Source organism: Mirounga leonina, unplaced genomic scaffold (assembly GCF_011800145.1).
Source record: "Mirounga leonina isolate KUSES-001 unplaced genomic scaffold, KU_Mleo_1.0 Mir_413, whole genome shotgun sequence".
NCBI classification, from domain to species: domain Eukaryota; kingdom Metazoa; phylum Chordata; class Mammalia; order Carnivora; family Phocidae; genus Mirounga; species Mirounga leonina.
The window spans coordinates 379,090-395,493 of record NW_023270734.1 but is presented as its reverse complement, the minus strand read 5'-3'; the positions used below and the strand labels follow the sequence as shown (position 1 = coordinate 395,493).

General features: G+C 39.1%; 1 protein-coding gene across 1 annotated transcript; it reads left to right on the top strand.

The window, feature by feature from the left end:
* Window positions 1–2,140: 2,140 nt before the first annotated feature.
* On the top strand, window positions 2,141–14,721 carry LOC117998427 (tubulin beta chain-like). The gene is made up of 2 exons (XM_034987177.1): window positions 2,141–2,464; window positions 14,269–14,721. Exons 1-2 carry the CDS (start codon window positions 2,161–2,163, stop codon window positions 14,277–14,279), a joined length of 315 nt encoding a protein of 104 aa, XP_034843068.1. The 5' UTR covers window positions 2,141–2,160; the 3' UTR covers window positions 14,280–14,721.
* The last annotated feature ends 1,683 nt before the right edge of the window (window positions 14,722–16,404 follow it).

Here is a 16,404-nt window from a genome sequence, read left to right as displayed (position 1 = left end):
GTGGGGTTTTGGGGAGGTAATTAGGTTTAGATGAGATCATGAGTTTGGAGCCTCATGATGAGATTGGTGCCCTATAAGAAGAAACAGAAAATCAGACCTTTCTGCATATGAGGATACAGCCAGAAGGCAGCCAAGAAGGCAGCTGGGAAAGCTGCCAACTGCAAGCCAAGAAAATGGCTCTTACCAAGAATCAAATCTGTTGGCACCTTGATGTTGGACTTCACATCTTCCAGAACTGTGAGAAATAAATCTGTTCACTTCTGATGGAGGGGTCCTAGAATCTCCAACAATAATAGTGGATTTATCTGTTTCTCTTTGTGCTTCTATCCGTTTTTGTCTCACTTATTTTGATACTTTATTGGTAGGCATGTACGTGTTAAGGATATTTATGTATGTCTTGTTTAAGTATGGATCTCTTTATCATTATGTAATGGTCTTCTTTATGCCTGATAACTTAGCTTGCTCTGAAGTCTACTCTGTCTGAAATCAATATTGTTACTCCTGCTATCTTTTGATTAGTGTTAGGATAGCATATTTTTCTCCTTACCTTTCCTCCTTTTTTTTTTTTGTTTCAAGTTTTTATTTAAATTTAGTTAGTTAACATATAGTGTAATATTAGTTTCAGGAATAGAATTTAGTGATTCATCACTTACATATAATACCCAGTGCTCATCACAACAAGTGCCCTCTTTAATAACCATCACGCATTTAGTCCATCCACCCGCCCCCCTCCCCTCCAGGAACGCTCAGTTTGTTCTCTGTAGTTAAGAATCTGTTTTACGGTTTGCCTCTCTCTCTTTCTCTTTTCCCTATCTGTGTTGTTTCTTAAATTCCACATATGGGGTGCCTGGGTAGCTCAGTCATTGAGTGTCTGCCTTCAGCTCAGGTCAAGGTCCTGAGGTCCTGGGATCGAGCCCTGCATTGGGCTCCCTGCTCGGCGGGAAGCCTGCTTCTCCCTCTCCCACTCCCCCTGCTTGTGTTCCCTCCCTCGCTGTGTCTCTCTCTGTCAAATAAATAAATAAAATCTTTAAAAAAAAATTCCAGATATGACTGAAATCATATGGTCATCCCTTTCCTTTTAATCTATATGTGTCTTTATATTTAAAGTGGGTTTCTCAGGGCGCCTGGGTGGCTCAGTCAGTTAAGCATCTGCCTTCGGCTCAGGTAATGATCCCAGGGTCCTGGGATCGAGTCCCACATCGGGATCCCTGCTCAGCGGGGAGCCTGCTTCTCCCTCTGCCCCTCTCCCTGCTCGTGCTTTCTCTCTCTCTCAAATAAATAAATAAAATCTTTAAATAAATAAATAAATAAAGTGGGTTTCTTGCAGACAACATATAGTTGGGTCTTGCTTTTTGATCCACTTCAACAATCTTTTTTTTTTAAGATTTATTTATTTATTTGAGAAAGAGAGAGAAAGAAAGCGGGGAGGGGGGGAGGGAGAGGCAGAGGGAGGGTGAGAGAAAGAGAATCTCAATCAGACTCCCCGCTGAGTGCACAGCCCAACACAGGGCTCAATCTCACAACCTTGACATCATGACCTGAGCTGAAATCAAGAGTCAGACACCTAACCGACTGAGCCACCCAGGCGCCCCCCCCACTCCATTGTTAATCTTAAAGAAGCTCCCTTACATGTGACAAATCATTTTTCTCTTGCTAATTTCAGGATTCTCTCTTGTGACTTTTGACTGTTTTAATAATATTTATTAAAAAAATAAAAAGCATAACATATAATACTGCTAACACTGTAGAGGAATCTAACAGAAGACAATCAGTGATCCTTACTTTTTTTTTTCTTCCAAGTCTTTATTAAATTCCAGTTAGTTAACACACAGTGTAATATTAGTTTCAGTTATATAATATAGTGATTCAGCACTTCCATGCAGCACCCAGTGCTCATCACAAGTGCACTCCTTTATCCCCATCACCTATTTAACCCATCCCCCTGCCTCCCTACCCTCTGGTAACCGTCATTGTCCTCTAGTATTAATAGTCTGTTTTTTGGTTTTCCTTTCTTTTTTCCCCCTCTATGTTCCTTTGTTTTGTTTCTTAAATTCCACATATGAGAGGTATTTGTGTTTCTCTGACTGACTTACGTCGCTTAGCATAATACTTTCTAGCTCCATCCACGTTGTCGCAAATGGTAAGATTTCATTCTTTTTTATGGCTTCTTTTTTATGTGACATCCTATCCCAGGGACTAAAAATGTCTGCCACCTTCATTGGCAACAGCACGGGCATCCAGAAGCTGTTCAAGTGCATCTCAGAGCAGTTCACCGCCATGTTCAGGCACAAGGACTTCCTGCACTGGTACACGGGCCACAGCATGGACAAGATAGAGTCCACCAAGGCCGAGAGCAACATGAACGACCTGGTGTCCAAGTACCAGCCGTACCAGGACACCACAGCCAAGGAGGAGGGCGAGTTTGAGGAGGAGGCTGAGGAGGGTGGCCTAGAGCTGTTACCTGGTAAAGCACGTGGAAGCTGTGTGAACTCTTTATTCACTCACAACCTGTGTGCACTTGCTCTCCTTCCTGTCTTGACGTCACATGCTATACAGACGCCACATGCTATACAGACGCCACCATTAAAGCATTTTCATAGTGAAAGAAAAAAAATTCATCAGTTGATAGACATTTGGGCTCTTTCCATAATTTGGCTATCATTTATTATGCTGCTATAAACATTGGGGTGCATGTATCCCTTTAAGGCAGTATTTTTTTTATCCTTTAGGTAAATAGCCAGTAGTGCAATTGCTGGGTTGTAGAGTAGTTCTATTTTTAACTTTTTGAGGAAACTCCGTACTGTTTTCCAGAGTGGCTGCACCAATTTGCATTCCCACCAACAATATAAGAGGGTTCCCCTTTCTCTGCATCCTGGCCAACATCTGTTGTTTCCTGAGTTGTTAATTTCAGCCATTCTGACAGATGTGAGTGATATCTCATTATAGTTTTGATTTGTGTTTCCCTGATGATGAGTGATGTTGAGCATCTTTTCATGTGTCCGTTGGCCATCTGTATGTCTTCTTTGGAAAAATGTCTATTCATGTCTTCTGCCCATTTTTTAATTGCATTATTTGATTTTTGGGTGTTGAGCTTTATAAGTTCTTTATATATTTTGGATACTAACCCTTTATCAAATATGTCATTTGCAGATATCTTCCCCCATTCTGTAGGTTGCCTTTTAGTTTTGTTGATTGTTGCCTTTCTGTAGAGAAGCTTTTTATTTTGATGAAGTTCCAAAGTTGCTTTTTTTTTTTTTTTTTCGCTTTTGTTTCCCTTGCCTTAGGAGACATATCTAATAAGAAGTTGGTATGGTCAATGTCAAAGAGGTTACTGATGTTTTCTCCTCTAGGATTTTAATGGTTTCAAGTCTCACATTTAGGTGTTTCATCCATTTTCATTTTATTTCATTTTTGTGTATGTTGTAAGAAAGTGGTCCAGTTTCATTCTTTTGTATGTTGTTGTCCAGTTTTATCCATACCACTTATTGAAAAGACTGTCTTTTTCCCATGGGATATTCTTTCCTACTTTGTCAATTAGTTGACCATATAGTTGTAGTTACATTTCTGGATTTTCTATTCTGTTCTATTGATCTATGTGTCTGTTTTTGTGCCAGTACCATACTCTCAGGATCACTACAGCTTTATAATATAACTTGAAGTCCAGCATTGTGATTCCTCCAGCTTTGCTTTTCTTTTTCAAGATTGCTTTGGATATTTGGGGTCTTTTGTGGTTAAATATAAATTTTAGGATTTTTTGTTGCAGCTCTGTGAAAAATACTGTTGGCATTAAATGTGTAGACTGCTTTGGGTGGTATAGACATGTTAACAATATTTGTTCTTCCAATCCATGAGCATGGAATGTTTTTCCATTTCTTTGTGTCATCTTCAATTTCTTTCATCAGGGTTTTATAGTTTTTGGAGTACAGATCTTTCATCTCTTTGGTTGGGTTTATTCCTTATCTTACGGTTTTTGGTGTAATCATAAATGGGATTGATTCCTTGTTTTCTCTCTCTGCTCCTTCATTTTTGGTGTATGGGACTGCAACAGACTTCCGTACATTGATTTTGTATCCTGTGACTTTACTGAATTCATGTATCAGTTCTAGTAATTTTTTGGTGGAGTCTTTTGGGTTTTCTACATAGAGTATCATGTCATCCACGAAAGTGAAAGTTTGACTTCTTCCTTGCCAGTTTGGATGCCTTTTATTTCTTTTTTTTTTTTTAAAGACTTTTTTATTTATCTGAGAGCGAGAATGAGAGACAGCATGAGAGGGAGGAGGGTCAGAGGGAGAAGCAGACTCCCTGCCGAGCAGGGAGCCCAATGCGGGACTCGATCCGGGGACTCCAGGATCATGACCTGAGCCGAAGGCAGTTGCTTAACCAACTGAGCCACCCAGGCGCCCTGGATGCCTTTTATTTCTTTGTGTTGTCTGATTGCTGTGGCTAGGACTTACAGTACTATGTAGAATTAAAGTGAGAATGTACATCCTTGTCTTGGTTCCTGACTGTAGAGGAAAAGCTCTCAGTTTTTCCCCATTAAGGATGATGTTAGATGTGGGTTTTTCATATATGACCTTTATTATGTTGAGGTATGTTCCCTCTAACCCTACTTGGTTGAAGGTTTTTATCATGGATTGATGTTGTACTTTGTCAAATGCTTTTTCTGCATTTATTGAAAGGATCATGTGTTTCTTATCCTTTCTTTTATTAATGTGGTGTTATAGGTGGATTGTTTTGGGAATACTGAACCACCCTTGCAGCCCAGGAATAAATCCCATTTGATTGTGGTGAATGATTCTTTTAATGTACTATTGGATTCAATTTTCTAGTATTTTATTGAGAATTTTTGCATCTCTTTTCATCGGGGATAATGGCCTGTAGTTCTCTTTTTTAGTGGAGTCTTTATCTGGTTTTGGTATCAAGGTAATGCAGGCTCATAGAATGAATTTGGGCGTTTTCCTTCCTCTTCTATTTTCTGGAATAGTTTGAGAAGAATAGGTATTAACTCTTCTTTAAATATTTGGCAGAATTCCCCTGTGAAGCCATCTGGCCTTGGACTTTTGTTTGTTGGGAGATTTTTGATTACTAATTCAATTTCTTTGCTGATTATCAATCTGTTCAAGTTTTCTATTTCTTCCTGTTTCAGTTTTGGTAGTTCATATGTTTCTAGGAATTTATCCATTTCTTCCAGGTTGTCCAATTTATTGGTATATAATTTTTCTTAATATTCTCTTACAATCATTTGTATTTCTGTGGTGTTGGCTGTTATTTCTCCTCTCTCATTTGTGGTTTTATTTATTTGGGTCCTTTCTCTTTTCTTTTTGATAAGTCTGGCTATGGGCTTATCAATTTTATTATTTTTTTCAAAGAACCAGCTCCTGATTTCATTGATCTGTTCTACTGGGATTTTGTTGTTGTTGTTGTTGTTTCTATAACATTTATTTCTGCTCTAATCTTTATTATTTCCCTTCTTCTGCTGGCTTTAGGCTTTGTTTGTTGTTCTTTTTCTAACTCATTTAGGTGTAAGGTTAGGTTGTTTATTTGAGATTTCTCTTGCTTCTTGAGGTAGACCTGTACAGCTATAAACTTCCCTCTTAGGACCACTTTTGTTGCATCCCAAAGGTTTTGTACCATTGTGATTTCATTTTCATTTGTTTCCATGTATTTTTTTAAATTTCTTCTTTGATTTCCGGGTTGACCCATTCATTGTTTAGTAGCAGATTGTTTAATCTCCATGTATTTGTGGTCTTTCCAACTTTTTTCTTGTGGTTGACTTCAAGTTCCATTGCATTGTTGTCAGAAAATACGCATGGTATGATCTCAGTCTTTTTGTCCTTGTTGAGGCCTGATTTGTGACCTAGTATGTAATCTGTTCTGGAGAATGCCCCATGTGCACTTGAAAAGAATGTGTGTTCTGCTGCTTTAGGATGGAATGTTCTGAATGTATCTGTGAAGTCCATCTGGTCCAGTGTGTCATGCAATGTCATGCATTATTTCCTTGTTGATTTTCTGCTTAAATGATTTGTCCATTAATGTAAGTGGGGTGTTAAAGTCCCCTACTATTATGGTATTATTATCAATTAGTTCCTTTATGTTTTTTATTAATTGTTTTATATATTTGGGTGCTCCCTAATTGGGGGCATAATATTTACGATTGTTAGATCTTCTTGTTGGATAGTCCCATTTGTTATATACAGTGCCTTTCTTGTCTCTTGTTACAGTCTTTGGCTTAAAATCTAGTTTGTCTGATATAAGTATTGCTACTCTGGCCTTCTTTTGACTTCCATTTGCATGATAAATATTTCTCCATCCTCTCACTTTCAAACTGGGTCTAAATTGAGTGTCTTGCAAGCATATAGATGGGTCTTATTTTTTATCCATTCTGACACCCTATAACTTTTGATTCGAGTGTTTAGTCCATTTACATTCAGAGTAATTATTGATATATGTGTATTTAGTGCCATTTTATTACCTGTTTTGTTGTTGTTCCTGGATATTTTCTCTGTTCCTTTCTCGTCTTTGTCAACTTTTGGTCTTTCTTTTCCACTGAAAGAGTCACCTTTAATATTTCTTGTAGGTCTGGTTTAGTGGTCATGAACTCCTTTAGTTTTTGTCTGAGAAACTCTTTATCTCTTCTTCTATTCTGAATGATAGCCTTGCTGGATAGAGAATTCTGGGCTGCAGATTTTTCCCATTCAGCACTTTGAATGTATCATGCCACTCTCTTCTGGCTTGCCAAGTTTCTGTGGAGAGATCTACAAATAGCCTTAGGGGTCTTCCCTTGTAAGTTAGGGACTTCTCTTGTCCTGCTTCTTTTAGGATTTTTCTTTATTACTATATTTTGCAAATTTAATTACAATATATCTTGGCCTGCTTTTGTTGATTTTGATGGGAGTTCTCTGTGCCTGCTGGATCTGTATGTCTTTTTCCTTCCCCAGATTAGGGAAGTTTTCAGCTATGATTTCCTCAAATAAATTTTCTGCCCCCTTTTTTCTCTTTTTCTTCTGGGACTCCTATCATATGAATGTTTTTGTGTTTGATGGAGTCACTGAGTTCCCTAAGTCTATTTTTGTGTTCCATAATTCTTTCTTTGGTTGAGTTTCATTATTTTCCATTATTCTATCTTCTATACCACTAATTCATTCCTCTGCTTCTTCCATCCTGGTGCTCATTGCGTCCAGTCTTTTTTGAATCTCAGTTATTGTATTTTTCATTTATGACTAATTGTTTTTATCTCTTTTATCTCTGCAGTAAGGACCTCCCTGAAGTCTTCCATTCTTTTCTCAGGCCCAGCGAGTATCCTTATGATTGTTGCTTTAAATTCTCCATCAGGCATATTACTTATATCTGTTTTGATTAGATCTCTGGACATGACTTTCTCTTGTTCTTTCATTTGGGAAGAATTACTTTGTCTTGGCATTTTGTCTAAAGTCTCTGTCTTCATCTCTGTTACAAAAGCCCATTATGTTTCCTGCTCCTGAAAGTAATGACTTTATGAAGAAGAGGTCATATAGTGTCCAGGGCCTGGCACTTCCAGGAGTGTCTCTGGTGTGTGCTGTGTGCACTCTGCTGTTGTGTTTTGACTGCTCTATCCTTCAGGTCAGTCATCTGCAGAGGCTCTCCTTGTCTGCAGTGAGCAGTGTTTGGTCCTTAGCCAGAATGTGGTGAGTTTTAACTAGGTTTCCTCTGGTGTGCTTGTTAAATGAGACCTGATGCTACTTCCACTAGAACCAAATCCTTGCCAGACTTTCGGGTTGGGAGACGTGGTGTGGTCAGGGGATTTCTTTTTTTTTTTTTTTTTAATGATTTTTTTTAAAGATTTTATTTATTTATTTGAGAGAGAGAGAATGAGAGAGAGCACATGAGAAGGGGGAAGGTCAGAGGGAGAAGCAGACTCCCTGCCGAGCAGGGAGCTCGATGTGGGACTCGATCCAGGGACTCCAGGATCATAACCTGAGCCAAAGGCAGTCGCTTAACCAATTGAGCCACCCAGGTGCCCTGGTCAGGGGATTTCTGCTGGTCGTCTGGGGAAAGGGCCCGCTGTGCTGGGACTGAGGTACACTTGACCAGCAGTACCAGTAGAGCACAAGGGAGTGGGACCCAGTGTAAGCAGGTTAGGCAGCCTGTGTCAGTGCTGTGCTGTTTACTGAAGGTGGTTCCATGTTTATGCTGAGAGGCAGGGGAGGAAAATGGCACCCACCAGCTGTTTTGTCCCCAGAGAGGCTTCTCTGTGAATACCACTTCTCACAGATGTGCTCCAAGGAGAGAGAACAATCTCCCACTCATGTGCCCCAGGCGTTCCTCAGATCATGCAGTCTGTCCCCTGGGTTACCTGCCTGCCTTCTCTCCAGGAGTAGGGCAGTGCCCTCGGGGCTCTAGTCCAGCCAAGACCGCCAACCTTTAAACTCTAGTTTTTGAGCCCTGCGAGCTGCAAAAACTCACGAAAATCATCATCCCTTCTTGTTTTCCCAGTCAATAACTTTAGGGAAGTATTCTCCTTGTGCATATCCCTGTGCACTCCACTCTCTTGCTTTCTCCTCAACCACAGCTCCCATCCCTCCACAACATCTGCAGTCTGTCTCTTCCCTAAATCACATCTCTGCACTTCCTACCTTCCTTGATGTGGACCCCCTTTCTTCTTCTAGTTGTACAGTTTGTTCTGTCAGTCCTCATGTTGATTTCTTGAGTATTCCAAATGATCTGATAGTTATCTAGTTGTGTTCGAGGGATGAGGTGAGCCTAGGATCCTCCTACTGTGGACTTTGGGCAGTTTTATTATAATGTTCCTCAGTATAAGTATCCTTGGGTTTTTCTTAGTCAAAATTGTTTGAACTTCTTTAATTTGCATGTTCATTTTTTTCCTCAACTAGAGAAATTTCTGGTTATTTTTTCTTGAGAAAAACTTTCTGACCCTTTCTCTCTCTTTTCCTTCTAGGTCTCCAATAATGTATATATTAGTCTGCTTATTGGTGCCACTCCTAGGCTATCTTTAATTTTCTTCATTTTTTTTCTTTTTGCTCTTTTCACTCAATAATTTCAGTATCTTCAAGTTCACAGATTCTTCCTTCTGCTTTTATGAAGTCTGCTGTTAAACCTCTCTAGTGAATTTTTCAATTCAGTTATTGTATTTTTCAGTTTAAGAATTTCTATTTGGGTTCTTTCTTATAGTTTCTATCTTTTTATCGATATTCTCATTTTGTTTATGCATCATTTTCCTGATTTTGTTGGTTGTCTGTGTTCTCGTTTACCTTACTAAGCATCTTTAAGATAGTTATTTTGAATTCTTTGTCAGGTATAGCATTAATCTCTGGTTATTTAGGATCAATTTCTGGAGATTTATTTTGGTCTTTGGATTGGATCATGTTTCCCTATTTCTTTGTATACCTTGTGATCTTTTGTTGAGATTTTGGCATTTGAAAAACAGTCACCTCTCCCAGTCTTTATAGACTGCCTTTGTGTAAGGGAAGACCATGACCAATCAGCCCAGCTGGAGATTCTGGGACCTCTCAAAATTTCTCTGGAGATATGTCTTCTTTGAGTTTGTGCATGTGATTGCCCAGTTAAGAAGTCTAGTTCCGGGGTGCCCGGGGGGCTCGGTTGGGCGTCCATCTTTGGCTCAGGTCATGATCTCAGGGTCCTGGGATAGAGCCCTGCATCGGGCTCCCTGCTCCGCGGGAGGCCTGTTTCTCCCTCTCCCTCTGCTCCTCCCCCTGCTTGTGCTCGTTCTCTCTCTCTCTTTTTTTCTCTCTCAAATAAAATCTTAAAAAAAAAAAAAAAAAGAAATTTTGTTCCTATTTCTTTTCATGAGCCTGTAATCTCTTTCTCTTGCTGGTATTTTCCTGAGGTATTGCAGTCTCCATAATGCTGCGACAACCTGATGCTCGCCTTTCTTCTCAGTGGCTTCCAATCTGGGAAGCAGCTATGCCACTAGTTCGCATCAGCACTTAGTCAAGTGAAACAGAATATTCCCTCAACAAGCCCTATAAAATCTTTAGACATATGTCCCAATCTTCTCTTTCCTTCCTGAAGGAAGGAGTAGGCATTGGGAATTTTCTCCCGATTGCACCATGCTGTGGGATGGGTGGGGTGGGTGAGGAAGAAGCTAGGGCAGGCAAAATGCAACAAACTTTCCTATGCACTTCAGTGTGGCTCTCTTGGCTTTGTATTAGCCTAGGTGCTGCAGCCTCTTAGTTTTCTGGAGGTCTGACAGAAGCAATTTGCTCTGTATATTGTTAAGTTGCTGTCTCTGTGGGGGACAAAGGGCTGGGGCTTCCTATTTTGCCATCTTACCGATGTCCCACCCTCTAGAGCTTTATTTTTAAGTATAATACAATGTGCTTTTTTTGGACTAAGAGCTAATTTTGCTCACTTTGCTGCAACTGAAATTTTACTTAACTTACTTAATTTACTTAAATTTTAATTGCAGATAAGTGATTGAATTGGGATATTGTCATTCAGCTTCACAATGACAATGAGAAATCATTATTTTGAGAAGATACATAAAGAAAAATCCAAAGGAACAGAGCTTTTATTTTATGTCTATATTTGTTGCTGCTGTTGTTTTACAGTCCTACTTGTGAGCACAGACTCAGACTTTCTAGAGTCTTTTTTATTTATTTATTTATTTATTTATTTGAGAGAGAGAACAAACATGAGCGGGAGGAGGGCAGAGAGACAAGGAGAGAGAGAATCTTAAGAAGACACCCCACAGAGCAGGGAGCCTGATGTGGGGGCTCAATTCCACAGCCCCAAGATCATGACCCGAGCCAAAAATCAAAGGTGGACGTTTAACAACCTGAGCCACCCACATGCCCCAGAATTCCTAGACTCTTATCCGAGCTCTACCACTTCGTAGCTGAATGTTCTTGAGCAGGTCATGTAATCTTTCTTGCCACAGTTTCCTCATCTGTAAAATGAGAATAGTAAAATACCTTTCTTATAGGGTTGAGGATTGAATTTTATGCTGGGGGAAGTACCTGGCAGAGGATAAATGCTATGTAAGTACAGTTAGTTGGCCCCTGAACAACGTGGGGGTTAGGGGTGCCAACCCTCTGCACAGTCAAAGGCAACTACTAGTTGCCTACCATTGACCAGAAACCTTATTGATAACATAGAAAATCAATGAGCACATATTTTATATGTTGTATGTGTTATATATAATATTCTTACAATAAAGTAGTCTAGAGAAAAGAATGTTGTTAAGAAAAGCATAAGAGGAAATATATTTACAGTACTGTACTATATTTATTTTTAAAATCCACATATAATTGGACTTTGGCAGTTCAAACCCATGTTATTCATGGGTCAATTATACTTTTTATTGTTATTGTTTTGATTCACACAGAAAAAAAATATTACCTGAAAAAGTGAATCTAAAAATTGCTTTTTAACTTGGGGAGAAGGAAATTGAGAATCTGTGAAAGCCACTATTGTTCTTTCCTCAGGAATTCTCTTATTTTTATTTATTTATTTTTTAAATTTTATTTATTTATTTGACAGAGAGAGACACAGCAGAAGAGGGAACACAAGCAGGGGGAGTGGGAGAGGGAGAAGCAGGCTTCCCGCCGAGCAGGGTGCCCAATGTGGGGCTCGATCCCAGGATCCTGGGATCATGACCTGAGCCGAAGGCAGACGCTTAACGCCTGAGTCACCCAGGTGCCCTAGGAATTCTTTTATTTTTAAAGTGAACTCTATGCCCAACATGGGACTTGAACTCATGACCCCAAGATCAAGAGTCACATGCCCTACCCACTGAGCCAGCCAGGTGCCCCTTTTCTCGTGAATTCTTAGTTTTTTATTTATATTAAAGAAAAGAATATAAGTATAAAGAATAGTGAGACAACTGTACATATCCAATTATACTTTATGTAAGCTAATCTTGAAATTAATTTACTTTGCTTAGTATAAGTTAACGAAACAGATTCACCAAGAATAATGTGTGGCAAGGAAGAAGAATGGGTCGTATGGTATGAAAAACTGGTTACAATTGGTAGATGTTAATATTGTTAACATTCACTGGGCATTCTCTGAGTGTCAATCATTGTTCTATGTACTTGTGGTTAGTTTTTCAGGTGTGACAACACATGTAGGAGTAGATATTAGTATTATCTCTATTTTGCAGATGAAGGAACTGAGGCCCTATGTGTATAAACTCTTTGCCCAAGATCATACAACAAGTCATTGGCAGAACCAGAATAATCAATGCACAGATCATTGAGATTAACTTTTACATAGTGAAGAAAACAAGAATGTCATTAATTAGGAAATAATCTGAATTTGAAGGGAATTTAAATGTAATCTAGCTGAATCACTGAGATATTGGTGCCTATTTGATTTCAGATGACATTTTTCTTAAAGTTCAAGTACACAAGTGCACAAGACAGCCCCCCACAACAAAGAATGTTAATAGTATCAAGATTAGAAACCCTGATGGGTGTGTGTGTAGTATGTATGTATATCGATGTCATTCTAAAATACAGGGATAAGAAATTTTTAGATGATACTTTGTTTTCAAATGCAAATATTGAATCTTTGTCATTCGATTATAATTGTTTACAAACACATGGACACTTGAAAAGATTTTATAAATATGTACTGAGCACCTGTTCCTTGCCAGGTACCATGGTAGTTACTAGAGGTGGACATCATTCCTGCCATCATGGAACAGAGTATATCCTCCCCAACATCTGAACACTGAAGTTTTTATCTGCCCAAATTACACTATTTCAGAGACTGATATTTTCCCCAAAAAGAGGGAAGAAAATTGGCTGTAGACTGCCTCAAGATACAAATGCAAAATTGAATTAAATCAATTAAACGGCTCGTTGTTGGCTTGAGTAGGTTGCCGGAAAATGTTGGAAATGTCAAGCCACTGATTTTTCTTTTTTCCTTTAGGTAGTAAAGTTTCACAAATATCATTGCTGTTACTAAAAGCAGCTGTCTCTTAGGACACAGTGGGGCATTACATTTGGAATTTTTAAAATGGTCTCTTCTAGTCCTGCTTTTTTATTTAGTGACACTGTTATTGTTATTCATAATATGGCAGAGTTAGGCTTATGCATGAATGAAATGAGTCCAGGAACTTAAAAACACTCAAAATATCTATTGCCATCATGCCTGAAACTCCAGCACTTGAGAGGAGTACCTTTATGTTGGGCATCCTGCCCTTAAGAGTTTTTTTATTAAAATGCAGTTACTCCAGAAAGAAAGAGAGCAGGAGAGAGAATGTACCAAGAAGTAATGTTTGTAAAAGATTTTATTTTAAAGTTTACTGCTTTGGGGAATTAAAAAAGATATTCATTGACTTGAAAAGATATGGGGGGATGGAAAGCAGATTACCATTTATGAAGTAGTAGTTACAATATAAGATATATAATATATATAATATATATATGCATACAATGTGTGTAGTACGTGATATATAGTACATCCTGATTGGCATGATTATAGGTGATATTTATTATTTATTTGCTCATACACAATTTGTTTCATTTACAGATACTACTGGCCCTATTTGTCAATTTTTTTATAAAGTTAACATTTCAGGTCAAAAAAAGAAAGCACTGAGGCCTCCCGTAGGTTTAGGCTCAGAATGCTCCAGAGATCTGGGGAGGAGTGGGGAGAGATGTCACATTTTAGCAAAAGAGAACACGTATGGCCCAGGAAGGGTCTATCACAGAATCTCAGAGATCCAACTCTTGACAAATCTAATGTAAAATTTTACATATATTTGCACTGAGCAGGCCATGGAACTTAACAAAGGCTATAATGCACAGCTAGAGATTGTGGTGTTATGGTGTGACTCTGTTTGGAGTTTGGAGTCAGAGAAGGCTTTCACTACATGAGAAGCCGATCACGAGACTGTATGTTTGGCAGCCCCTGGTTGCACTCTGCTCAGCATGAGCTGTGAATACACAAACGCTTTTTCAAAATCTATGACATACTGAAAAGATTTCATGCTCAATATATGCAACCAAACCAAATGCACAGACATGTGCCAAACAATCCCCAGCCCTCCTCAAAGAAAGACTACAAATAGACACACTTCTCACCAAACTGCTTTTGTTGAGAAGCATCTGTCTAATGGCTGACAAGTTTGCTAATGACATGCTTGATTCAAAGAAATGTAACATCAGAACTTCAGAATATAGCTATGTTTAAATTATAGCCCATTTTTCAGGTAATAGCTTATAAATTCTCTGAAATAAATAGTGAAGATTGTTCTCTGTTTTGGTGCAATTGTATACGATGTTTTATTTATTTTTCCAGGCGTATGTTGAGCACCTGCTATGTTTCAGCTATGCTGAGTAAGTGAGTAAGTTATGATCTGTGGACACAGGACTTAGAGTTTTGTGAGGAGAACCAACCTGTATGGGATGCTTATGATGCCGTGGAGCACAGAAGAGGGATGCTGGACACGAAAGAGCCCAGGGTTCTGAAAAACTGCTAATAGTTCTAAAAGACTGAATTGGATTTCCACTTCTGACCCCGATGGATTGAGAAGGAACTGGATTTACCTTCCTGGCATCTGAAACAACTTTAAAAACAGGAAGAATATAGAAAACAACTGTTCTCAGGCACTGCATATCAGGCAACAGAGGACAGTGATCCCTGAGATTGGGAAAATAAATGAGGTGAGCCCTGTGATTGTCCTAGCTTACTGCCTGGGAGAGAGTTTCTGGTGTGCGATTAAGAGAGTGGGAATCTGGGGGCGCCTGGGTAGCTCAGTCGGTTAAGCGTCTGCCTTCGGCTCAGGTCATGATCCCAGGATTCTGGGATTGAGCCCCACATCGGGCTCCCTGCTCAGCGGGGAGCCTGCTTCTCCCTCTCCCACTCCCCCTGCTTGTGTTCCCTCTCTTGCTGTGTGTCTCTCTCTGTCAAAATAAATAAATAAAATCTTTTAAAAAAGAGAGAGAGAGAGAGTGGGAATCTGTGTGGGCTGCGGGTGTCCGGGGAGGCTCTGGCATCTTGACTTCTCAGGCAGAGTAGCAGGGAGAGGAGTATTGCACAGGGAGAAAGTTCCGAAGACCTACAGAAGGCCCCCAGGAGTCTTCAGCTGAGTACTGATCAGCACCTGAGTATGGAGAAACTACTTAACTCCCTATCGGAGCAGAGGGAATAACCCTTGAATGAAAAGCCTTGTACTTTACAGGGCATTAGGGAGAGTATTCAAAAGAGCATTGCCTCAAGTAGTGTGGCTAAATTAGCTCTGAAATAAAGGCTGCCCATCCTGCCTAACAAAGCCTGAAAGAAACTTTGAAAACATCAAACTATTTCCAAGTGAATTAACCGCTTCCCAGAATAAAGCTCAAGGAAATATTTATAGAGATAAAAAAAATTGCACCTAAGAAGGTAAAAATCACAATTTCTGGCATCCAATGAAAAAGGACCAGGCATGCAAACCAGCAGGAAAATGCAATGAATAATGAGGGAAAGAAATCAATCAATAGAAACAAACCCAGAAATGATGCAGATATCAAAATATACAAAGATAGAATTAGTAGACTAAGACATTAAAGCAGTTATTATAACTTTATTCCATAAGTACAAGAATCTAAAGGAAAGATTGAGCATGTTAAGTAGAGAAATGGAAGGTATTAAGAAAAAAACTGAACTTTTAGACATGAAAAATACATCTGTGGTGAAAAATATATTGGATGGGCTTGATAGAAGATTAGACACAACAGAAGAAAGGAGTAGTTAAGTTGAATACATAGCAGTAGAAACTAAAATGAAGCAATCAATCAAAAAAAAAAAAATCTTAAAAAAAAAGGGTGCCTGGGTGGCTCAGTTGGTTGGGCGACTGCCTTCGGCTCAGGTCATGATCCTGGAGTCCCAGGATCGAGTCCTGCATCGGGCTCCCTGCTCGGCGGGGAGTCTGCTTCTCCCTCTGACCCTCCCCCCTCTCATGCTCTCTCTCTCTCTCAAATAATAAATAAATAAATAAATAAATAAAATAAAATAAAATAAAATAAAATAAAATGAAGCAATCAGAGAAAAAGTGTTGAAAACAAAATGACCAGAGCATCAGTGAGCTATGGGACAACTTCAAGCTGCATACAGAGTTGATGGATTTATGGGTGGACACCTTGACCAAGGACTTTCTCCCTTGGAATTTTGAATTTAGAACCCAAAGAGAATCAAGCCAGTCTCATTCAGTGTGACTGTAATAAGAACATGGAAATCTTCATTGTTTTTCACCAGGTAGACTGAGAAGCAGAAGTTAGTCTGTAACAAGGGAAAAAAGATACAGAGGAAAGTAGAGATATAATCTGGAGAGAGAAATCATCAAGATTTCCAGGTCCTAGATCCAGTTTTGTTTGTTTGTTTTTTTGGGTTTTTTTAAGATTTTATTTATTTATTTATTTGACAGAGAGAGACACAGCGAGAGAGGGAACACAAGCA